This window comes from Ochlerotatus camptorhynchus, unplaced genomic scaffold (assembly GCF_037179485.1).
Source record: "Ochlerotatus camptorhynchus isolate MF236.1 unplaced genomic scaffold, CSIRO-AGI_Acam_v1.1 ptg000155l, whole genome shotgun sequence".
Classification (NCBI taxonomy): domain Eukaryota; kingdom Metazoa; phylum Arthropoda; class Insecta; order Diptera; family Culicidae; genus Ochlerotatus; species Ochlerotatus camptorhynchus.
Genome location: NW_027040645.1, coordinates 298830 through 325715, shown reverse-complemented (window position 1 = coordinate 325715; position 26886 = coordinate 298830). Strand labels below are relative to the sequence as shown.

General features: G+C 38.1%; 1 protein-coding gene across 3 annotated transcripts in view; it reads left to right on the top strand.

Annotated features, from left to right (window-relative positions):
- The window catches only part of raw, a 48648-nt gene extending 27495 nt beyond the window's left edge, over positions 1 to 21153 (top strand). For all 3 annotated transcript variants that reach the window (XM_065222044.1, XM_065222046.1, XM_065222045.1), the window contains exons 6-10: positions 1931 to 2145; positions 2207 to 2371; positions 5469 to 5848; positions 18949 to 19667; positions 20153 to 21153. In XM_065222044.1, the coding sequence (XP_065078116.1) occupies positions 1931 to 2145; positions 2207 to 2371; positions 5469 to 5848; positions 18949 to 19667; positions 20153 to 20290 (1617 nt within the window). In that variant the 3' untranslated portion in view covers positions 20291 to 21153. The remainder of the gene's footprint in view (positions 1 to 1930; positions 2146 to 2206; positions 2372 to 5468; positions 5849 to 18948; positions 19668 to 20152) is intronic.
- The last annotated feature ends 5733 nt before the right edge of the window (positions 21154 to 26886 follow it).

Genomic DNA, 26886 nt, shown 5'->3' with positions numbered 1-26886 from the left:
TCTTTCTTTTTTCTTTTTCTCTCTCTTTCTCCCTCTTTCTCTCTCTCTCTCTCTCTCTACCTCTTTCTTTCTTTTTTCTTTTTCTTTCTCTCGGTACACGAGAAACACGCCTTTTTGCATTTTTCTTTTTTCCTTTCCACTCTCCTAAAACGAAAAAAAAAAAAAAAAATGAAATCAGCGTTACCCACAAACAATTTCGGCTACATAACTTTTTCCTTCCGCACTGCCCATCTTGGAATGTAGCAACGAGTTGTACATAAATGGCAATGAGGTACAAAAAGAGTTGAAGCAGATCGTGAAATATGGTTGTATTAGTAATCCAAAAAATCAACGTAAACGCAAGTAGTGACGTCGCTAATTGTTTGTTTCGTACAGGGGTTTTACTCACACAATTTAACCGATTGCTTCACCTCGGTTATCCAGCTCATTGCATAAATGGTATGCTTATCTTTAGAAAAAGTTTCAGATTACAAAAAAAGGTTTTTGGGAAAAGTTTATTATTGAGTTACAATTTTGTGAAGAAAATGATGCCAAAAAAGTTCTGCCCTTTCCAAATGTTGGTCTAGATTTTTTTAAAGAAAACAAGCATGCAAAGTTGCTTAAGTAGATGAAATCTATGCACTTACAAAGTTTCATTGACATCGGAGAGGGTGCTGCCAACCATTTGTCGAGTTAGCGTGAAAGTCGTCTGTTTAAACACTTGATTTGTGTATTTCACTTTGGTTCAATGTGTTATACACGTTAATTTCTAGTGTTTCAAACTATGAAATGTTGAAAATCTTTCACTATCTATTCAAGTGTATTGCACATTGAATCACACTACTGTTCAAAACGGATGGATTTAAAGTGTTTTGCATTTCAATGCGATGTGAATTGCTTGCTCAGAAAGGTAAACATCGAAAACTAGAGTTGTGACTTAATCCTATCAACCCGCCTCATATATGAGAACAATCGTGTGGCACAGTGAGATAGAACGAAGACTCCGGCAACAGCAAACCCAACAGTCCATGATCGAATCCAATCGATGTAGTGGTAAGCGTGATTACCTCTCACCCCAGCACACAGCAAAAAATTAATGTTGATATCACATCAAAGTGGATGCACTTCAATCGTGTCGAAAATAAGGTGTAATATTATTTGCCAAAAAGGACAAAATTATGATTAATACAGTGCATGAACTGACATTACGCTGCTTTTACTGCATTTAGTAAAGCCGTTGGTCCCCGGTTCATAAGTTGATGGGTCGATAGGTAGGGTCCAGGTGTGGGAGCTGCCTCCCTGGCGTCGGTAGCATTGGTGCTCAGCACGGAAAACAAGATCGACGGAAAACAAACCAAGGAAAAAAAAATGATCGAATCCCAAATCAGACCCATTAAAATATATGTGAAAGCTCTGGCAGTTTTGTGTATATATTTGTGTATATATTTTGCACATAGAATCCAAGTGTGTCACAATTCTAATCCATAGTGTTCAGGCATGGTTCATAACATAAGATTCACACATGCAATGGATGTGTTTCACAATAAGCGCTTTCTTGCACATTCGATTGCCGTCAATAGATGGCAATCGATGTCCATCGGTGCAGCGGCGCCGGTGGTGTAGTGGTAAGCGTGATTACCTCTCACACCCCAGCAGGCCTGGGTTCAATCCCAGTCGGCGTCGCCGGGTTGTTCTGAGGCAATCACATCTCTGATCAGCCTTCCTTCGGAAGGGAAGTAAAGCCGTTGGTCCCAGGTTCATGAGTTTGATGGGTCGATAGGTAGGGTCCAGGGGGGAGTTGCCTCCCTGGCGTGGCGTGTCGGTAGCATTGGTGCTCAGCAAAAAAAGGAAAAAAGAACAATGTTGAAGACAAATAACATTAATTAAACTGACAACATTCAAATAAAAAAAATTGAAAAGTTTAAATATTTTATTTTATTAATTTTTACAGCAAGTTTCAGAATGGACCCCAGATCTGTTAGAATTAGAGCACCGAGCTAAAGAGAAAGCAAAAGTGTTATTTTTTGTTATGGATTCTCAAACCAGATCAGCTGCCGGTGCTATTGAAGTGGCACACATAGCAGGAAGAAATTCCAAACATCTTGTGCTAGTCCTTTTACCATACAAACAACAACAGAAAATTTTGAACGAAACTTTAACATTAGAGTAAGTATTGCAATATTGTGTTATGATTGAAAATCATTTAAATTTCTTCACTCTCACTCAGTGAATATATGGACCTTTCTCGAAATCAGCAGCTGTTGAAGCATCTCGTGCATCGTAGAGGTTTACCTGTTCTAGACAAAATCTCGTTAGCATTAGAGCATATAAAGATAATTCTGTCTGGAGGACCTTGTCGAAAGCATCCACATAATATTGCAACAAGATTGATGTAAGTTTTTATTTATCTTTTTATACATATGGGTTGTTCGACTGTTGTGATATACTTATGGGGATTTAGCTTAGCAGTCTTAGAGAGATTGAAAACTATAGTTTTAATCTTTTCTCGACGTTTCGGGTTTTTTTCCTCTGTTCGGGACCTAACCCCACTTCTTCTTCTTCTTCTTGTTCGCATTTCAAGCTTATTGCTTAGCGCATATTAGCTTATTGCGTGCTCTCAACTTTGTGTTCTAAATGCACTTCCACAGTTATTAATTGAGAGCTTTCGATGCCAATACCAATGCATGAATTTGTATATTGTGTGGCAAGCACAATGATACTCTATATGCCGAGGGAAGTCGAGAAAATTTCCAACCCAAAAGATTCCTTCGACCGGACCGGGAATCGAAACCCGCCGCCTCCGGCTTGGTAATACCGTGCCTTTACTGACTAGGCTATGAGGCCCCCCTGCGACCAGTAATTTGATCTATTGTAGTATATCCTGTGTCCTTAGTTTAGTGTATGTCGTATTACTCCATCACTAATGAAAAATGATGAAGTATTCGATTTTTTACAGTTGATATTCTTTCATTTATCGCAAGGATCCTCCAAAGGCGCGCTCCTTTGTCAGTCAAAATTGGATTCCTTAGCAACAAAATTAAGGAATGACACCGATAATGACCATGCATCAGAACCCTAGTCTTAACCACTTCAAACTAGGGAAAAACGAATAGAAGATTAGGAATCACATAGATGAAGACTAACTAACTCATTTTTTCCTTGTTTCAAGATCATCCTCGGTCCAAGCAACCCGAAGACTTATCACTATTAACAAGGCATAAAAATTAACAAGGACTAAGATGTGTTCCTTTGATTACTGAAAAATCCTGTTCCCCTACACGGAAGACGCTTCGACAATTTTCTAGGATTTTTATAATTTAAATTTAAAAAGGGGTTTTTTAAGGGTATGTATTGTGCATTTATCATCAAGCTGGACAAATGAGCGCAATCTTACTTACCTATTAAAAAGGTTGATAAAAGTGCACATTTATACCGAATCGTTTTGTTGTCTTCGTGGCACTTATTCCTTGTGAAGCAAGAAATACGTTCTCCGAACAAACAAACGTATTTTTTTGATGTAGGCGTGCAATTCTATTATTTTTTTAGTCCAGTTTTAGTTGCAACCAGTAATATAATTACTAATACTATTCAATACACTGGTGTTTGATACATCGATTTTTCCAAAACGTCCAACTGTTTCCGGAAATCTACATGGCAAATCAATTTGACTTATATTTGATTCCCGTCTTCTCAAATTCGCAAAATCGGTTACTCATGCACTGAAAACGAAACTAACTTAGAAGGTGAGTGGCTTTTACTCTGTTGTAAGACACTTTTACTCATTCGTACAATCATGTAAAAGTACACATACTTTATGGAAAATTTCCATGTACATAGACTGATAACATTCATCGAGCTCACATAAATGAAAGACACTGTGAAATCCCATGAAATTCATCAGTATTGTGAAAAGTATATGTGATCACACATCCAATTGATGTTCAGACATTAAATGTATGTGTCCGACACATCGAAAACATTTTGTTGGTTCTATTGCAAATAAGCATGTTTGGAAATATAAAAACAATGTTTGATTTTTCCTCAGTTTATGTAGAAATTCCTAATAGCATAGTTCACTCAGTGCATCAGTAACCTACGCTTTTAGAAATGTATCCATAGGAATGAGTAAAATTGACTCACTCTCTGATTAAGATTCGTTTACAGTGTAGAAGCAGTAACGGCGCCGGTGGGTAGCGGTAAGCGTGATTACCTCTAACCCCAGCAGGCCTGGGTTCAATCCGAGTCGGCGCCGCCGGGATGTTCTGAGGCATAACATCTCTGATCGGATGGGAAGTAAAGCCGTTGGTTCCCGGTTCATGAGTTGATGGGTCGATAGGTAGGGTCCAGGTGTGGGAGCTGCCTTCCTGGCACGTCGGTAGCATTGGTGCTCAGCACGGAAAACAAGATCGACGGAAAAAACAAACCAAAGGAAAAAAAAAAGTGTAGAAGCAGTAAATTTTAACTCAAATAAGAGTAAATGTCACTCATATATGAGTAAATGTCACTCAAAGTTGATTGATATTTACTCATATTTGAGTAAAACATAACTCATTCTATGACAGACATACGCTTTTGCGAATTTGAGTGAATAGGACTCATGTCAGATTAATTTGCCGTGCATCGATAAAACCCAAACAGAAGTACACTATGAATTACTGGTCCCGTAAATATCCATGCCTGTAAACTTGTGTGTCTTTCCACGCAAACTAGCTACTTGCGCAATGTTGCAAACAAATCGGGATATTGGACCCTCCCCCCAAGGTAACAATAAGTAACGCTCGATCCCCCTCTCCCGCTCCATGCGTTGCATAATTTGTGTACGAAGCCTTACAAAGATGGACGGTTGAATGCTATAGCCGGAATATTTTATTGAATGTCTCAACATTACACGATCTACTATAATATAAACTTGTATGACGTATGTATATGACGCTCCATTTATGTGCATCATATATTACAGATATTTACACTACTTTTTCGAACTGTGTAGGATTGTTGTAGCTTGCCTCTCATTATTCTTTGCCTACAAGCTTATGCAGTGCATTCAGCTTCACTTTTATATTTAGAAAAGATGGATAAAGATGGAATTAAAAGTTGCTTCAATTGTGTTTTAGCGAGTATAATTCCGTTGCGAAAAATTGTAGCCACCTGTTTATGACTGAAGAAAGTCGGTTTGCAACCAGTGGGCTACTATGGTAATAATAGCATAGGTCGAGATTAAATCCAGCCACCCTAGCAGTAATTTCATATATGTGTCTTCTTAAAAAAAAAATAATTGTTATGTAATTAGCATATGTACATATCAATGATCTAGGATGGAGAACGGTTTCGGCCCCCTGACCCTATTATAAGCATGGGGTATAATGCTTTAGATCATAGAGCATCTTTTGAGTAGATTTCTGATTAATTTTCTTTAGAAAAACTTCGTGCTTTGAATAGGGTCTGAAGCCGTTCGCCACCCTATGTATGTTGTATTATTTCCATTTCAGATCTGTTCGAAGAACGTTTGATAGAGTTTCAAACAATAGTAGTGATGTAATCAACTTAACTCAATGCCAAACGGCACTGGTGGCACTAGGCTATACATCTGGTATAGTCTCAATAAGTGTTATCAAACAAGTTTTGGCATATTTTGATGCAGTATGTCAGATGTATGATGGTAAAGCAAAAAGCAACAGATCTCCATCAGCTATATACAAAATTAGCAATGGCTATGACGACGACAACATTACGATAACATTTGATGGTTTCTGCATACTTGAGTCATACCTTTCCGTCCTTCAACAAGAGATTCAGGAAACCAGCTGTGTTTCTCCCATCAAGGGCACCAACCTTCAGCAGCCGCCAATCTATCTAACAGATGTTCAAGGTCAGTACAACACATGTTATTGGTCAAAATGATTAAATTGTAGCTATATAGGTTTAAATTGTTGGTTTTGCTTTTCTAATAGCCATTTCGAAACGGACGAAAATAGTATCAAATTAAAGTACGAAAAATTAATGTAAATTTTGATGCTCTAAGACCGACAAAGCATCGCTTATGACATTCATGTACATTTAACGTGATATTCATTTAAATAAAAAGTATTTTTAATCAACTGAGTATATGACATTTGATCCTCCGGGCCTTAGATCAAATATTGTGTTTTTCAAGTGGTATTATAGGTTTTTGTTTCAGCTAGGTATACGAGAAAGGTTAAAATGAAAAATAGCCCACAAAAAATACTGTAGATTTGGAAAATGTGATAAATTTCATATATGAGTACCACCGAACGGGGATTCTTTTGACGTGAAAACGAACTTTAACATGTATGAAATAAATAAAGTAAATAATAAAAGGCATGTTGTGTACATTCAAAAGGAAGGGATACTTTTATGGTGTGTAATAAGAAGCGTATGAACGACAAAGAATGATTGTAGAAAATGTTCGCCAGAATCAAACCTCAGTCGGAAATGAAAACAGAGGGGCTGCTTTGAACACGTGATAAAGTTTCATTTTTTTGCTAATTTAATGGACAAAATAAATCGACATCATGAGCACCATCCTAAAGCAAACAGCCTGTACAAAATTAATAGTTAGATCAATCAAATTATTGATTAAACAGAACTTTCGAAAATCATCAGAGCAACATCAACTCTTGTTTTTTAAATGGATATAACTTGCTATAAACAATTTTGATTTTTGGTTAACTTTACCGCTTCATTCTGAGAAGCACTAAATGATATTTGTTAAGGATTTCATATGATCGAAAATACTGCAGTCCCACACACTTAGATTTTTTTACTGAGATGGACACCACCGAGCAGTCGGAATTTTATTTTGCTGGATCTCAGTGAAAAACTTGCCGAGATTCAGCAAAATTTATGTTTGTTAGCTGAGATCTCGGCAAAATTTCCATTTGTTAGCTGAATCTCGGCAAGTTTTTCACTGAGATCCAGCAAAATAAAATGACGAGCTGCTCGGTGGTGCTCATCTCGGCAAAAAAAATCTAAGTGTGCAGCAGGGTTGCTTCCACTCACTTGCTATTAAAACATATTTTTCGGAATTATGCAATCATTTGATTATATAATGATATGCTGTACTTGCAAGTAACGAGACGAGGGTTTAAAGTATGTATTTGACTCATAATACCTGCTAATTTTGCTTTCAGAGCGTCACAATAATCGATCTTATGATTCGTGAGCGTTTACTCAGAGTGAGTACTCACGAGTCGTAAAATTGCTGATTGTGACGCACTGAAAGCAATATTGACAGATTTTATGTGTCAAACACATACTTCACGTCCTCATCTTGTAACTTACTTAACTAATTATCACTACACCATCTCATGATTTCATAATTTCTGAAAAAACATTTTTTTATAGCAAGTGAGTGGAAGTAGCCCTTGTGTGCAGTATCAAGTTGTGTATACTGCCCATAATCGCATATCAGTCCCATATGGATAGGAAATCAAGCAAAGATGGGACTGATATGCGATTATGGGTAGTATAGACTTTCACTCGATTCTACTTCATTTGGTTCAACCAATTTACTATCATTGGCATCCGAGCCGCACATACTGATTAATGAGACTTCTTCTTTTCTCAGTTGCGCAATCTAGTGCCAATAACCGACGGACATCGATTTCCATGCATAGAGATTTTCACGCCTGGCTGTATTGGTGCGCTGTGTGAAACTGTGCTAGTGAAAATCTGGGACGTGAAAATCCGAGAATAATACATAACAAACCACTGTCAAACTCATTTTGACAGATCGAATTACATACATTTTGAGGTTAGCCCGAGGAAAATAATAAACAACTTCACACAGCGATAGACCTCCGTGCGTGCTTTAAACGTCACTAATCTCTATTGACAATAGACAAAAAAAATTACAATAGTAATCGAATGGTCAGGTCAGGAAGGCGGCTTCCACACCTGAGTACATATCACACATGGGTCGGGGCCAACGGCTTTGCTTCTCTAATGAAGGAATGATGATGATGATGGTCCCACCTCTTACCCCTACAAAGGTTTGAGCTGGACAATTTATCTTTAAGATAATTATATATGATAATTTAACCAAGTTTGCAAACAAAATCGAACTGGTTTCAGTTACAGATATAAATTCCCTCTAGAGTTTACAGTTGCTTCACAGCGATATGAATGTGGAAAAGCTCAGGCGCCCACCTCTTAGCTCGCCTTTTTGTCCACCTAAAATATTCATAAGTATTACAAGCAATCAAGAGTTAATGAACAATCAACAAAGCATCCTATTACACTAGCAACCCCGCAATTGATGCTATCATAATTTTCAGCAATGTCAGGAATGCTCACGAACCCCCAACATTTGCCAGAAAACTTACTACTAACTCAAGGTATCTTCCAAATAAGCATAATCGACATACATCCTGGTAAGGATAGTGTCACACGCGTTGTCACGATCCGGACGGCGCAAAGCGTACTGTACCAGGAAGGCAACTTCAAAATCATCTTCAGAGCTTTGTTCTGAATCCTTTGAAGTGCTTTTTTTCCTGGTAGTGCAACCACCGACAAACCGACATGACACTTAATTCTGACTTATGTCCGAAAATCGTAAACGATCGATTTAAATGTGCAGTGATCCGAACTGTCCAAACCAGGGGCCCTCTATCCCTGTCAACCACATATAGATGCACCATAGCTCACATGATTTGACATTTTTGGCTTATCTGACATTCTTGGACAAAGTGACAACTCTTACTGACTGTTTTTGCAGCTTTGGGAAAATAATCAGCTGGAAATAGAAGAAATTTGCATAATTGCATTGATTTTTAAAGCACTTAATATCATAAATTCGCTGTAATTAACACCCGAAACGAAACATATACCGTTCACACATCACGTTGCCTGTAGGTAAGAACTTATGTTAGATGCAGATATCATCTACGCGAGTTATTTTCGTTGTTTTCTCCCGGTCGTAATCTGCGTAATCGCACCAATAAAAAAGTGGGTGTAATTGAAGCTTTTTCGTTTCCTTCAGTTGCTTGCAAAACTGGCTCGGTTACTGTTCAACATTGGTTCCAGTCTGAACAAATCTCGTGCATGTCCCATCAACTCCAAAAAGCGATTCTACGTCGAAAAATTGATACTGCGACGTTGAAGAGATCGGCGAGGAGATCGGAGAATTGACACTGGCAGGGTAGCCAGCAAACCGGGAAAACCGGGAATACCGGGAAATATCCGGGAATTTGAAAAGTAACCGGGAAAACCGGGAAAAACCCGGGAATTCGACGAGAGAACCGGGAAAAATAAATTAACCATACCATAGGAACAATTTTTTACACCAGGATTTCAGAATAAACCATTAAAACAGAGTGATCCTTTACCAAATGAATGTCTTGCTCTATTTGCTGCATAATTTTCTTCAGTTTCCCGTCTTATTGTTTTGAGAATTTAATCACTCAGCAATATTGCAAATTGATTTTTGTCGTTTCAATTTCAGATAAAAAGTGCATGGTCCTTAAAAGAAAATATTTAAGATGCTGGACTTTGGAAACAAATATTTGTAAAAACCGAACCTGAATTATTCTTTTCCGGGGTTTCAATTTTTCGTTGTTCAAAATTCTCATGATATGAATTCCAGAATGAACTTGGAATTCTGCTTTGAATTATCATGGAATTCTTCTGAAATTAACCAGAAAACACTCCGCGCAATAATTACCGTTGAATTATTTTTGGAATTTACTGGAAACCCCTTCTAAGAATTGAGTTGGAATCCTTCTTAGAATTCCCTTGAACTTATTTGGAGACTTTGATTCCTTTAAAAAACTTTAAGTTTTTTAATTTAACTCTATTCAAAACAACAGAAATCTTTCGAAATTTTATTTAGAAACGCTTTGGAGTATTTTAAAGAATTTCTTTCTAATTATCAGCAAATGTTTTGCAATCAATTTTGTTGGAGCTCTGTGATGAATCTTTCGCAATAGGGTTGAAATTATCCCAAGAACACTCTTAGAACTCTGTTTCCTGTTGAATTCTGATCATAATTCTTTTGGAATTCTTCTTTGAATTCATCTGTCGTTTTCCTCACGATTTAAAGTTTTGTTTTTCATAACTCCTTGGGCCTTATTACGGGTGTCACTACACGGTGATAAGGAAGTGATACTCAGAATAAGAGCCGTGATTGCCGTACAAATCAAATGGGAATCACTTCACCGTGACGACAAGTGACAAGTTTTCAGCGTGAAGTGACATCCGTAGTAAGCCGCCTTGTGAAATCTTCTAAATTTACCTAAAATTAATTTAGAACTTGCATTCTTCTCCACAGAAATCCCTCCAAATTCAGCTAACAATTTTTAAGGGCTCTAATTTTGGACTTCTGCTCAGAACTTCTCCTTCGAAAACGGTGTGAGAATCCTTCTCAATATATGTTCGAAATCACACTTTGAATTCTTATAAATTTTACCAAAAATTCCAAGCTTTGTTCGCAAGATTCTATAGATTGTTCTGTAATTTTTTATAACCCTTAAAATGCTTCCAAGAGCTTGAAAATTATGACTCCACGACTCATAAGTATTTTTTTTTTTCTTCAAATCTGTGATCTTGAAATTGTTTCAAAATCTCACATTTTAATTATTTTTTCTCCAAATCTTGCATCACAAAGATTGTTATTTATCACAAATTTTGAAGAAAAGTTCTAGTTTCAGACTCTACACAAATTTCAAAGCCCCAGAATTTTGGGAATCTCCATAAATCACATTTTTTATCCTTTCAGTAAATTCCTTCCAGCTTTTTGTTGAATATTAACAACCGGGAAATTTTTAAGATTTGAACCGGGAAAACCGGGAAAAAACCGGGAATTTCAAAATGAAAATTCACTGGCCACCCTGCACTGGTCATATCGATTGCCGCAGCATCAAGAGCATGATAATCGGAACGGTATGGATATTTCTGCTAGTGGCAGCAACTGCTATGCTAAGGATTTGGAGTGTACGCATTGAACAATAAGATTCCCGAAGCCGGCGCCGGTGGTGTAGTGGTAAGCGTGACTGCTTTCTCACCCCAATGGGTTTGGGTTCAATCCCAGCCGAAGTCGGTGGGATTTTTCTGAGGCATAATAATCTCTGGTCACGTCTTCCTTCGGAAGGGAAGTAAAGCCGTTGGTCCCGGCCCATGTGTGTTTGAATGGGTGCGGTATCCTACGCAGGTGTGGAAGCTGCCTTCCTGCACATTCGATTGCCGTCAATGGATGGCAATCGATGTCCGTCGGTGATTGGCACTAGATTGCGGAACAGAGACCGACGTTAAATAAAGGAAAGAAGAAGATTCCCGAAAATGGAAACTACGAGTGAAATGAAACTGCTATGGGAGGTCGACGATTAGGTTCCCATGTAAACTTGTGATTTGGATAAGTCTTTCTTTGTGCTTGCGGAATCTATTCATAATATATCCGGATGGGATATCGATGTTTCCGAACGTTTACTGAACCAAAAGCTCGTTGTCAAGACGGTCATGGAATACAAATTTGTCCTACAGTAGAGGTACATACTGCTGACTTTATGCACAACCAACTAAAATAATTTCTTACTTTCCAATTTATAGATTCGACAATAACTGCTATTGAGATGTTCCATTTAATCCAGAAGAAATCCCAAGATGTGATGTAGTAATGATAGTGACGGCATGAATCGTAGTATTGTGATATGCATACCAGTTCGTCAAGGCCAATAGCAAAGCGATCGGCATGCTTGGTGAGGATATCAAACTGGGATAACGTCTGATGGTACGTCATCTGAGGTCAAAATTGTGAAAGGATATAAATAAAGTAGTGGGATTAAATGGAACAGTACTATACTTCCCATAATTGCATATCAGTCCCATTGTTGCTTGATTTCCTATCCATATGGGACTGTTATGCGATTATGGGTAGTATAGCTCGTCTTTATTTATATGTACAGACATTTTACCAAACATGCTCTACAGCTGTTATTATGATGATTAGTCTGGATTGCTGTTAGTTGGGTGAATTCGAACTTAATCGTATGGGATATAAATACATTACGATTGAACTATCGAGGTCCATTGTTTTCATTTACAGAGTCAGTAGAGAATGAGAGACTTTGACTTGTTGTATTAAATAACATAATATTGTATTTTATTAATGTAATTTTTTAGTCTAGTAGCAGTACAGCGTTCTTTACATGTAAATTACACTTATTGACCATTGAAAAGAATTAGTTTTGTGTAAGTGCTTCGTATTGTCTTCTTGAATGGAATAATGGATTTTGTGTAATTATTCATTCGAATTTTAAGATATAAGTCGATGATAAGTTTGATCAATCCAATACGATGGTCTTTGCATGTTTCAACTAAGTTATCAAACAACCCAGAATGATTATTATAAATCCTTGATAGAGTGCAATTGATTAACAGTGAAAAATATTTGCCAACATCTAGATTGGACTTCGAATCAACTAAGATTCTAAATTACAAATCTGCAATTTTACAAACTGTCGAAATGTCTTCGTTACACAATTCAGCTCTTGTTCCATGGGTTATTGTTTGAATGCACATTTGACAACTTGTCTTTTTCAGAACTTCTCTTTGAACTTGATTTGCGTTTTGTTGAACTATTGAGGCTATAAATTTATCATCAAAAGCATTTTGCACTTTTGGTTTATCTTCAAGCATCTGGCTTTGCAACGTTTGTTTGTGGTCTGAAGATTCTTTACTTTGGACAATTATGTCAGAATTTGTTGTCTTTGCTTTACTTGCAGTAAGCAATATTATCTCCTTAAAGTCATGCCAATTGGTTCTGTCAGACGGGCTGACGTTGTTGTGAGTCAAAAGCCGTTTATAGGCAGCAATGAATTGACTCACAGTTGGATTATTGTTACAGCCACATTTAGCGCGGATTGCCTCAAAAAATGTTTCCACGTGATCTTGTGAAAATCTGTAGGTTGGAATATTGTTGAAAGTTTTCTTTTCGTGTACATATTCGACAAAAATTAGGCGAAAACTAGTCACACCCACGAGAAAACCTAGAAATCCCGTTCTCCATCTACTGCACAGAATGTCCTCACCGGAAGCCAGCTTTAGGTTCTGAATGTAATTTTCGAAATATTCTAACATTTCTTTAAAACTGTCAAAATTATTCTCACTCAATGGCTGCTTGAATCCTTGATCACACATATCTTTACTGTTCATAAAATCAAAAAGACTATTGAACACAGAAATGAACTCTACAGTAGGTAGAACACCGGAAAAGCTGGATTGGTGGCCTGCAATGATACCAAGGCATCAACTACAGATTTACTTAAAGTCTGTACTGCTAGGGAGACCTTCATCTTCATCTTCTGATTTGTAAAATAGACATGTTTGTTTGTAAGTTTTGGAGCTATCGATACACCTTTCAAGCTTTGCAATGTATTGAGTTTTCAATGTAACTCCAATATGCGAATCTATGCGTTGTGTGCAAAGACTTCTGCACTGCGAAATGATTTCGTACAAGCTTCATCATATGGTACCCATCAAGTATTACGTACACATTATGTCCTCCCGATGGATGCTTAAAATTAGTGACAAAAGGTTGGTCGTCAATGCGTAGGTGGCAACCAAAACGCTTAGCTGTTGAAATATTTACTCTAGTGCCATCGAACGTAAAACCGATAACTTTAACATTTGCCTCTTCTAAAGCATTGAGGACATTCAATACAATAACCTTTTTATCTGCTGCGTTTAGTCCGTCCGAAAAAAAAGTACGCCACAGATATTTTAAAGTTTTCGTGGATGCCCATTACAACGAATACAATGGCTTCCGTGGCGGTCGTCACAACGTTATCCGCTTCCTTATCAGGTAGCATACCGTCGTAAGTTACCCCACCATCGATTTTTCGAGTCAATGTGTTGAATTGTACGTTTTGACGGATGGCCATTTCATCCATGCATAACGCATCAAAAAGTTGTTGGCCGTTTACAGCGCGTTCCCCTGCCTTCGTTTCTAAAACTGCCAAAGCCTCGTCTGTAATGCCAGGGCTTGCACCCACGCGTCTGTACCATCGTACCACAGTATTCTCGTGTGGAAACTTTTTGTTAAACTGCTCTCGTACAAACCGGTAAGCTTTTGGGGAGTAATACAATAGTGTGGTAGCGAAGGATCGTAGAGCTGTACTGTACGGTTGTCCGTGAGGACCATAAATTAGTTCTTTTTGAAGCTCAGAGTCTACACTGTAAGTCTGGAGATAATAGAAAGAAAACATTGTTAAGTTCGTTAATCTTATTCGGGCACAGCGAGCTGCTTGATTAAACTCACAAGCAAAAACATTATGTTTGTACTCTATGATCATAATACCTGAAGCAATAACTGTCCTTTGCCAGATATCAGTACTCTGACCTTCAACTCCTCCATCACAGATTCTAGCGACTTATATTTCCTCTTGAGTCGCAGGTTTCGCTGTTTCAACTTTTTAATGTTCTTCTGGGATGATTTTAGTTGCTGTTGCACTACTCGAAGAGCTTGCTTAGACTCATCAAAGGACAAATCGTCAACGTTCTTAATGTCACCTGCATAACGGAACCTGGAAATATAAATATGTAGTGATTAATACAAATTATACCAATGAGGCAACAATGCGTACAATTTTATCTTCTTGTCAGGTTTCACCATTGATGCGATTTGGTTTCGATCGTCTACTTTGGAGGTGGGAGCCCGATCCAATGCCCCATTGCTCGCCATTATTTTCCACTCCATTTCATTGAATTTGTTGGTATCCACCGAAGGTTGCTTTAAAGCGATTGGAAGCCAATAGTGATCCACAGATAACTTCTGATGTGTTGAAGATTGGAAAACATTCCGCGACTGCTCTGAAAGCAAATTTCTTTTCGAAGCGTCCAGATTACTCGAGCTTGAAATATCCACGTTTTTCCGGGCTATCGTCTGATAACGTTTTCCTTATCGAAGCTTCCCAAGTTTAAATTTGGGACAGCACTACATTTCAGCCTTCTCTTTCCTCCAGCCAAATAAAAATCTTGTTCCTGGAAATGGTGCGAACATATCCGTGGCTGTGTTATCAAATCTTCACCGTTTGTGAAGACTTCTGGCAAAAAGGGTAAAATTGATAATAATGCCTGCTGCCATCGAAGTCTTTGAACCGGATTCCGCGGATACCTGTGAATATTTTCATCGTGCTGTTAGTAAAAATGTGCATTAAATAGAATTATGTTGCATTTACCGGTGATGTGAAATCCGATTTCCTGCAGAATCCAGGGCAGAACCATAGAAGCATGATGGAATTGAGCAGTGCATTAGATCGAATCGAATCGGACGAATTTTTCGTTTCTGGAAAAGTTTGTAATGCAACAGCAGAAGATGTAAAAGATTTTTATATATTTCAAAAGTCCACAAAAATCGCGAAATTCAGAAAGTCTCCTTCTTGTTCCCTACAATTTGTAAACAAAACGGACGTCGCTGACGTAGCATGAAAATGATTTGATCAATACGGAGGTATGACAGAATAAATCAGCTTACTCTTTCACACTTGCATCGTACCCATCAATAAGGCATGGTGACATCACGATACGCACTTATGAGAGTGCTAAATGCTAGAAAGAGTAGGCTGTTCCAGTTATCCTAACCCCTATACGAAATTCTTGTTTGTTGCCCCGTGGTCCAAACCATAAGATTTTTTGATCTAGATAAAAATAATTTGTTCAGAATTGATCAAACACGAAAAACTCATAACTTTTGCATGCGCATTACTTAGCTAAATATTCCCGCGAACCCGGAGCCAGATGTCATTAGTGTGCTTTGATCAGACATTTTATTGTTTTTGCTATGGTCATTCATGTCGGTTTGTCGGTGGTGCAACAACTAGACTATATTGGCACAGCGGCATGGCAAAGCATGGCCTGTCTAAAAACTTGTTTTAATATTAGAAGTTAATTCGTCAGGCAAAGTTTGGATTTCCTGTTTATAGGAGGATAAAAATATTTTATATATTTGTTACATTTGGCTTGAATGCCCTCAATGTGATTTTTAAAAGTAAATTTTTGGTCTAGTACTAATCCAAGATATTTCACTTGGTTTAAGCTTAGACAGAACTTGGCGTTAATCTGCACAATTTTTACTATGATCTGTTATATTTGAAACATTTTTGTGCCATTTTGAAAAATGAATCGATTCAAAAAGATCGATTAAAAATGATTGATTAAAGCGGTAAATCGATCATTAAAAAAAATCTATTCACTAAGATTGATTCTTGCCTCAAGATCGCCCAATGCTATATCTAGTATCCCGATCACATACACTCAAAAAATTTATCACATATCTAATGGATGAAAACCATGTGAATTTCACATAGCTTTCATGTGATCACATAGCTAGAAATCCCACCACAAAATCACATGAATATTATGAGGACGATGAAATTCATATGTAAAATCGTATAAACTTAACGTGATCGCATAAATGTTATGTGAAATTCAGATGAATTATATTAATTTTGTTTATGGATGTACACTTAGTTTTTTTCTACCGAGCTCGGCTGTGCAAATCTCGGCAAAAGATTTTTTACTGAGATCTCAGCAAACATTTCATTTGTTTGCTGAGATTCAGCTAAACATTATCCGAGACTCAGCAATCAAATGTCACTTTTGCTGAGATCTCAGTGAAACTTATTTTGCCGAGATTTGCACAGCCGAGCTCGGTAGAAAAAACTAAGTGTACATCCATAAACAAAATTAATATAATTCATCTGAATTTCACATAACATTTATGCGATCACGTTAAGTTTATACGATTTTACATATGAATTTCATCGGCCTCATAATATTCATGTGATTTTGTGGTGGGATTTCTAGCTATGTGATCACATGAAAGCTATGTGAAATTCACATGGTTTTCATCCATTAGATATGTGATAAATTTTTTGAGTGTATGTGATCGGGATACTAGATATAGCATTGGGCGATCTTGAGGCAAGAATCAATCTTAGTGAATAGATTTTTTTTAATGATCGATTTACCGCTTTAATCAATCATTTTTAATCGATCTTTTTGAATCGATTCATTTGCTGTCGATAAAGCGATCGATGCCGAGAGAAACAAGTGCTGTTGAGTCCACAACTGTAAGCAAACTGGCAGTATACTATTGATCCTTATTTAGTTGAGGAGTCTTGTGTACGTTGTATTGAAATTGGAAGGATTAGGAGATTTAAACAGACTGCATCAATTGATAAAAACTTTTGCAGTTTAGCCCCGTTTACTGTGAACGGGTTATAATTAGAAGAAGATCGAATCAATTGTAATTACCTGGATAAAAATAAATAAAACCAACCCTATTATCATTGTATTGTATTGGTCAAATGATCAAATCGTCACCACAATAGATTTACAATATATTTTATGTTATAACAATTTTGAACAATAAAAAAACAATAAAAAAATTTTAAATTTGTTCCATAAAAAATGTTTTTTTTTACAGGGTGTCTACTATCTGGAAAAAAACCTGGAAAACCGGGAATTTACAGAGAATTTTATGTTTTCTGGAAAAACCTGGAATATTCAGGGAATTTTGGTTCCACTCAGGGAATTCTCCAATTATCACTTCATTCGTAATTCAAAAGAAGATTTTCGTTCAGTTTCCGAAACTTTTCTTAAGGGCACTGAACTGGACAAGTATCTGGCGAAAAAAGTGCGGTTTTAGAGCAAATTGTAAACAAACTCGGTCGCTGTCCCATACAAAAATCCAACATGGCTGAATCGTGAATTTGATACATTAGAACACCTATATGTAGTCACCTTGGGCGCGACTGTGTGAGTTACAAACAAAGCAGGCAACATGAAACGGAAGCTGTTAGGCTCACTCACCAACACACTCACATAAGCAAGCAAAGCAGCAACTGCTTCAAAATGAGCACAGATGAGTGTCGTGATTGTCGGGAATGACCAGATCGGTGATGGATCACAACAAAAGACGACATTCACCAGTTGCTTTTTACTTCTTTCGTCAACTTGATGGATGGTCATGGAGAGAGCTTCGACGAGCACATTGATAGGAATGTACAAAGTGTTACTACCATCAGCTGTTTGGCGATCGTGATTGTGATAGGTCGCAACTCTGTCCGCAAGGCAGTAACCTAGGACCGCTACTATTTTCGATCTTTTTAAACGACGTCGCCTTGGTGATACCATCAGGATGCCGCGTTTTCTATGCAGACGATACGAAAATCTACAAAATTATTAAAACTAATAACTAATAAGTACCAACGACCAAGTTTGAACAATCGAAAATAACAAATCAATAGGTGCATAAAAAGGATTCCAGATGGATAAATAGAAAAAAAATAATGTGTATAATTTGTATGCACCTGGAATTTTTTTCATCCGACCTGGAAAAACCTGGAAAACTCAGGGAATTTCATTCATTGGATTGAGTAGACACCCTGTTTTATCGATACGGAAACTAACAACCCGCTTTTCTATTGTAAAAGTGTCATTTACAATAGATTATATTGTACATAACAATAAGTTCCACTTTGTTTTTTTATTGTTTTTGATAATACAATTTATGGTGGCTACAATAGATTCGATTGCATTGTAACAATATGTTCTATTATTTTAAAATGGTAAATTTTTATTCGGGTAATCATATGATAATTAATGATGCGGCCTTTTTTCAACACGAAATTTTAAATATAATTATAGAAATAATAATGTCATTCTCGAGATGCATATTGAGCAACTGAATACTAACAGCATAGGATGGCGCGCTATCTTCGCTGTACGTGTCTTGGCTGTTTTTTTTCAGGTTTTTAACATTCAGCCATTTGTGCTGTTCAGCCTTTCAATATTTAACCTTTCGTGATTCAGTCTTTTGATTTTCAGCCTTTCGTAGGAGTCCCTTTATACAAACAGGTCTAAGAAGTTTAAAAAATGCATGATTAAACTAAAGATCTGAAATAATTGGCTGTGTTGTCGTTTTAACTGATAACCTAATATTTTCTTTTCCAGGATGGAATCATCGTGTGCCTCCTTCACCTATTAGTACTGGAAAAAATTGCACGCTGGATGCTGCAATAAATACCAAGAACAAATCTATCCATAGCAGTATAACGAAGGTTTTTAATAATACGCTCAATGCTAGCGGAGGTGACAACACGTACTATAATGATGCATTTAATGCTTCATCATCAACGTCTTTTGAGAATTCATTTCAAAATACGCTTATCAGCAACAACAAATCAGTAAATGAAGATCACACCAATACAAACCGTTGCGTTCAATTGCAGCAGAGGAATGACGTCGCCAGTGCACAGGTCACTGAAAGAAGCAATTCGAATGATTCATCTGACCATAGTGAACTTAATGGTCTGAAACCCCGTGATCTGTATCTTGGAGGCAGTTGTTGGATGCTAACCAACTGGCGACAGAAGTACGCAGTGCCTTATCTGAAATCTAAAAATATCACATTCTATACTTCCAATCTCCATGAAAGCCCGGAAGGTTCTCTCAATTTCAGTGAAACTGGAGAAATCAGCATGACAAACAACGATGAGTTGATATTTAATCCAGCTATATTAGACGCGAGTCGAATTCTGTTGTTTGTTATCACGAATCAAACCAGGTCTTTAGGAGCAATGACGATGGCAGCACATTACATGGGAATGGGATATAATGTCGTTCTATGTGTACAAATGTTACATAATGAGTGCATTATCAATGGACTACAGGTAAGTTTATTTATTGGATAAGTAAGTTGCCTAGATAAGTTTGCATTGAGCATCAGACAAGAAAGCATGAGCCGTTTTGTTGCTCTGCATGCTGGCCAGGAAGTTAACTCACGCTCGCTTACTTCTTCATCTAGAGTCGAACGTTGTTGAATTACTTAGTTCTTGGGCCCTCCGGTTTTCACCCGCTATTTCGCCGCTGTTGCGTCTATCCACTCCTCGATCTTCCTTCGGGTTGAATCAGTAATCCTTCTTTCCCTGAGAAAAACCTCGCTCGTATTCTTCTCTTGCTTATTTTCTGTCGGTATTTGTCTTATACGTAGGGTATACCAGCAGTGTTGTTAGTTCAGCAACTGTTCTCCCCTAAATGTCAATCAGCAACGCCCATACAGGAATAAGCGAAAATTATCTCTAGCATGTCACTTTCAAACGAATATCGCATAATGTGTACCGTCTATTGAAACACTTTTTTTCTTTTCATATTTCAGCTTACGAATTCAGCGATTAAAGATTACAATCGGGGTCGAGTGTACCTATCAGATCTTGCCAAACGACAAGGTATTCCTGTATTTAACGACATTGAAGAAGCCCTTAAATCTGCAGTGGATAAGTTGAGGTCACATTAGATGAGCTGTATCAACAAAATTCATAGAACGTACTGTCAGGAGCATGGATAGATGGCTGATTACTGATACATTTTATGAACTCCAAAAGATGTGTCGATTAATTATTCTTCAATGCACTGATAAGCAAAAATTAATTCATTAAAAAACAGAGCCGATGCTTAATTTTAAGGCATTTTTGGCAGAAACAAAATAATTGCTTCAAGTGGCAGATAATATTGGATGTACATGCGAACGATTCATTGTATAAATTCACGCTTGTTCACGATTCACTACGTGTGCGCTGATTGCTGCAGAAATGTGCATGCATTTTTCGAACGGTACAAGATCCAATTAAAAAAAAATTAAACGAATAGAAAAGATAGAATCTATTTAATCAAGGAAACATGTCATCTATTTTAAAACTCTTGGCACTATCGATAGTAACACCCTTTGCTTATCCCAATAGAAGGCTTGTATTGGCCTTTTGGTACTTATTTTAAATTCTATGTTGATAATGATCTTAAAAACAGGATTTTTAAATGCATCACACCAGAAATCATAGATTTTAATGAAACATGTAAATTAACCTTTAAGTAACGGTCAAAGACCAAACCATACTCTTACAAACATGACTTACGCTTGTAAATAGATAAATAAAATTAGTTTGATAAGCATAGATTATTGTTTATTTAAAATGTTATTTAACACTTACACTAAGAACTACCTAATGTCAACAGCATTTGGTTCTCGAAAATCGTCCTCAACCTTTATTTAGATTTGTAACACCATAAATACTGCTAATTTGGCAAAAACATTGAAAATCAATCTGGCGTTTAGAATATACACCAAGGGTAACTGATAAAAAAGAAGCTTGAGAAAATAAATTTGACTTATCTGAAAATTCTGATCGTTTAATTTTTATTTCATAGGTCCACAATTCTAGCAAGCAGTGTTGGGAAATCTCATTGATATTTTTACTCTCACTAATTAACTATTATTTTTAATAAAAAATCAATGATTTTCTGTTGCAGATACACTTGTATGACAAACTATGAACATGAGCACTATTTGTATAATAAATTATAAGCACATCAATGGTCACACTTGTATAGTTTTTCATAGTTTGTCATACAAGTGTATCCACGGCATAACAGACACAATATTTGAGAAACCGTAAATAAAACCAAGAACATAAGATAACCAGCCATTGTTATAAAAAAAACTCATGAGATTTCCCAACAAGTTCTTATTTCTCGTGATAACCTGATTGTGACGAAACAGCGCATTATACCAACATACATTCGCATCTGAAAGAAAATATCACACTTTATACCGCGGTAAAATTTTGTTCCCCTGTTGCACTTCTCTAGCAGATGATTAATAGAACACTAATAAGGTACTAATCGAACACATCCGCTGAAACAACGTTCCGTTAGGCTCATGTATACATCAATTCAAGCTATTTAGCCATAAGTGATACAGTGAACTCTCTACAACTCGATATTGAAGGGACCATCGAGTAATAGAATTATCGAGTTATAGAACAACAATCCCATTGGAGATCACGGTCGCACCATGACATTAACTTTCACTATGGTTCTATAACTCGATATCGAGTTAGTGGGCGAGTATTTGCAATATTGACCCTTATTACGAGTGTCACTTCACGGTGAAAACAAAGTGAAGTGATCACTTGTCACTCACGGTGAAGTGATTGCCGTGTAAATCAAATGGGAATCACTTTACCTTGAGTGATAAGTTGTCACTTCACCGTGAAGCGACATCGGTAATAAGGGCCATCGACTAGGAATCCAAAGCAAACTTAAATCGCACCTGAAATCATTCTGGAATTATGTGAACGAACAACGTATGGAATACGGCCATTCAATGGTATTTAATGGTGAAGTCGCTTTCAGTCCTGAGGAAATCTGTCGGTTGAATTCTAACAAGCTTGCCAGCGTATTCACCAATGAGAGATTAAACTACACCATGGGACTATCAATGTTCCATTGTACGATAAAACTGGGTTCAATTATTATCAACATCAAGATTTTGGCGTAGACTACGTCTTACGGGAAGGTACTGGGGGTAAATCGAAAATCTAAAATTGCGACCGTCACGAAAAGGTGTAAGGTTTTGAACGCTTATAACTTTGTCATTTATATATGAAATTAAAATCCAAATACATCAATCGATAGGAAATAACTCTCAAAATCTAGCGGCGCCGGTGGTGTAGTGGTAAGCGTGACTACCTCTCACCCCAGCAGGCCTGGGTTCAATCCCAGTCGGTGCCACCGGGATTTTCTGAGACATAACATCTCTGATCACGCCTTCCTTCGCAAGGGAAGTAAAGCCGTTGGTCGCCGGTTCATGAGTTGATGGGATGGGTCGATAGGTAGGGTCCAGGTGTGGGAGCTACCTTCCTGGCGTCGGTAGCATTGGTGCTCAGCACGGAAAACAAAATCGACGGAAACCAAATCAAGGAAAAAAAAACTCTAAAAATCTGCTACAATAAATACTTTTCCAATTTTCCATATAAAAACTGTTGAAAAATGTTAAAAAGTAATAATTTTATCACTGTTTTCATGAAATAAACGTTCTCCCCAAACCCAGTCGTCATAATCGAGTACCATTTGGTTTGCACATCGTGCTGCTTGAATCTGAAAAGTTATAAAAATGCGCTGCTTTTGTGCCTTAACTCATTTTCGCTGCGGACGGCTTGTGAACAGGTAGCAGCAGCAACAGCAGCAGTAGGAGGAAGGCAGTGGTTCCCTGGGCGGTTCCTGTCAAGCGCGCAGCATTCGATTTTTGCATCTCGAACCTTGTGCATTGTTCCCGTCGAGATCACTGTAGCCGCTGGCTCCTAGGTGGATCTACCTCCTTGCCAGAGTGATAACGAACCCGCGTCCTACAAATCTCGATTACTTTTTCGAAAGGACATATCAGCTATTGTAAACAACGCATTTTATCGTCGGTTTGGCGTAACTGATAGCTCGCCCACGCATACTAACACCGCTATACCAGGTAGGGGGAAAATTCCCTTATCTGATGGTAGTGTTAGAATGCGTGGGTGAGCTACCAGTTACGCCAAATCGACGATCAAATGCGTTGTTTACTTAGTCACGGTTGTCAAAATTTAGTCGGTCAGAAATAACCACGCTCGGATAGCGGGTTATTCGGTAACTCATCTGTCACTTACCCCCCTTCCCATCGTAGCGTGATTTGATATACCTAATACATGGCCCGTCACAACTTCTGAAACCCCTCTCTCCCCCTCAACTACTACGTTATTTATGAAAGCTCTCTAAGCACTGGGCAACAGTGAAAATCAGTGCTATGGCTCAACAATGTTCTTATTTTAATATTTAGGTAGGGTTTCTTCAGAATGCTATAAAAAAGCACACAAAAAACGGGTTGGACATTTATGCAAAATTTCGGTATTGATCGTTGTCTAGGAGTGTACTACAATCGGAAATTACCGTCAGCTGTCCCCTTGATCGATGCTGCATAGATCTGTAACATGTTGTGCTGCCATTGTATGCGAGATCCATCCAGCGAGATAGCAAAACTACAACTACAGCCGAAGAGAATATAAAAAGCTTTTCACCATCTCGTCAACATCACCAACAACACACGTGAATGCATCGTATTGCACCTCTGGTCATCACGCGACGGAATTAGTTGCACAGGTCAGTTAAAAAATAACACTTATCGCACTAATTAGTATATGACCAGCCGATGCTGGACCAATACCGAAACTATATGTGGCACTTTCTATTCCTCTTTGAACACTGATGTATGGTTGTGTATGCGTGGGCGATATCGAAAATTGATTTTGTGGGACGTGTCTTCGAGGGGTGCACCGAAGCATTCTCAGCACGTTTTTTTTATCTAGTTCGTTTATTTGTAAGGCTCAATCGCGTTAGCTTTACGGAGCCGATAATTCATTGTTCTTTGTTTGTAACAAAATTCACTTAATTCGATGTCTAGTAGGAGTTGGGCCGAATACTCGCGGCTTACTAGAGGTTAGAGTGGTACATTGTCGAAGAATAGGAAAGGGGTGAAGGGGGGGGGAGCTTGGGGTAGGGTATCGTTGTCTCATCAGAGCGATGTCGCCAGTATGAACGGTAGTGTGGTTCTAGATTTGTCTGGAGTTCGACCGGCTATGGTGACCAGTGGGCGACGATGAGACTCATCGAGACGGGGGACAAGACAAACAAAAACTAATAAAGAGAGACAAAAGACAAAGGAATTAAATTCTTATACTAGACATTTGCAGAAACACATAAATCGACTGCATATAGCAGAGATCGCGGGTACCCAACACGTCTCTGATAGGGATATAGGGTTGTCTTCCTTGGGCCTCGAGGGTATTCAAAAGTCGCTCTCTGGCGGCGTCATTATCCGTACATTGCCAAACTGCGTGATCGATGTCGTCGTTACCGTTTCCACACCGACATATGTTGCTGTCCACGAGTTGCCAGTTGTCCAAGAGAAAAGTTCATTTGCTTTTCTGACAACCAATTGAACAAGAAATTATTTAAAATTCCAGAAAGTCCACATCTGTGCAGATTGTCTGACAGAATTTCAATGGAAACTGAATCAAAAGCATCCTTAATGTCCAAGAATACTGAAGCCAATTGCTCCTTGTGCGCAAAGGTCAGTTGAATATCTGTGGAAAGCAGCGCTAGACAATCGTTTGTTCCTTTGCTTTTGCGGAACCCAAACTGTGTATTTGATAGCAAGTTATTTGCTTCGACCCACTGATCGAGTCTCCGAAGGTTCATTTTCTCCAACAATTTTCTAATGCACGAAAGCATAGCAATCGGACGGTATGAGTTATGGTCAGATGCTGGTTTGCCAGGTTTTCGAATGGCTATTACTTTGACCTGTCTCCATTCAGGTGGTACAATGCTGTTTTCTAGTAAAGAATTGAACAAGAAAGTCTAGAAAGTCATATAGATCGCCCCACCCAGTACCATGGGAGTTCATATCACCCAGAATTAATACTGGGGATGGAAGAATCGAAACAAGATTCCAGAGTTAACTACGGCTAATGGAGGTTCTTGGTGGAACATAAACTGAAGCTATGCAAAGGTCTTTGTTCTTCACATTTATTTGGCAAGCGACGATTTCGATGCCTGATAGAGCAGGAAAAGAAATTTTGTAGAAAGGGTAGCACTTGTTGATCCCTAAAAGTACTCCTCCATAAGAATCGTTTCTATCCAGGCGTATAATGTTAAAATCGTGGAAGTTGAGTGCTTTATCGGAAGAAAGCCATGTTTCACAGATAACTAATATATCACAATCAGAATTGTGAAGTAAACATTTGAACGAGTCTAGTTTAGGCACTAGACTACGGCAGTTCCACTGTAGCACAGTGATCATATCTTCAACCTCGTTCGACGAATTATACATCGAAAGATATGATTGATGCAAGGAGGGGCCATGAAACAATCAATTGCTTAAGATATGATTCTAGTGTTGGAAGCAAGGCACAAACTAAGCTTCTAAGAGGGTCTTGTATGTTGAACATATTTAATATGAATTCCACAATGTCCGAAAAAGCTAGCAAACCTCGTTCGGACTTGGATTTCTTTTGAGAAGTTTGAGGAGCAGCTTTTTTGTTTTTCTTATCTTTGTTGGGTAATGGCAGAAAATCCTTACTGCAGCCAGGAAGTGGAGCAGTAGGAGCCTTCGATTTAATTTTTTCATCCCCATTGCCCTGGGAATTTTGCAATCATCTGGGAGTGACTTTAGTTTTCTTACGGCGCACTTTCGGGGAGGAGCATTTTCGTTTTGAGGATCCGTTCGTTTTCGAAGGTGCGTGTACCACCGTAGAGTTACCCTCATCGGATGAGTCAGAGTCCGATTCTTCAGCTGAAAAAATCGAAAATTGATTTTCATCTTGGACGGCTGATGCAGCCTTCACCATTTGTGCATATGACTGCTTGGAGCGTCCAGAGATTGAACGCTGCACTTTATCGGAGTGCTGTTTGTACATCGGGCACTCCTGCAAGGGGTGAGGATTCTCGTCACAATATGCGCATTTTACTGATTCTTTGTGGCAAGAATCCTCTTTGTGGTTTTCACCACATTTGCCACAACGAGTTTTGTTGCCGCAATGGCTGGCTGAGTGTCCTAGCCTTTTGCAGTTGGTACAATTATATACCTTCTGTACAAACAACCGCACCGGAAAAAAAGCACCATCAACTTTAACAAAGTTTGGGAGAACTGAACCAGCGAAAGTCATCCGAAACGAGTCTGAATGCTGATAAACTTTCTTGCCATCTGGCAAAGATACTGAATGCAGTTGCCTGACATCCAGTATCTGTACCTGATCTCTGATTTTAGAGTTTTTGAAGCAACCCGATGCTCGTTTTAAGTCATCGACACTCAGACTCGCGTCGGAGACCACACCTTCTATCTCCACATCTCGAGAAGGGATGTAGATGTTGTACTCAACACTAAACAGCTCGTGTTCAGCAATTTTATTTGCCACATCATAAGTCGGTGCTTCTACATGCAGTTTATTGAATCTCTCTTTATGTACCAAGATTCCCGGATACTTACGCAGCAAGTCTCTCGAAATGTCGAGAGTTTTCAAAGGTTTATTT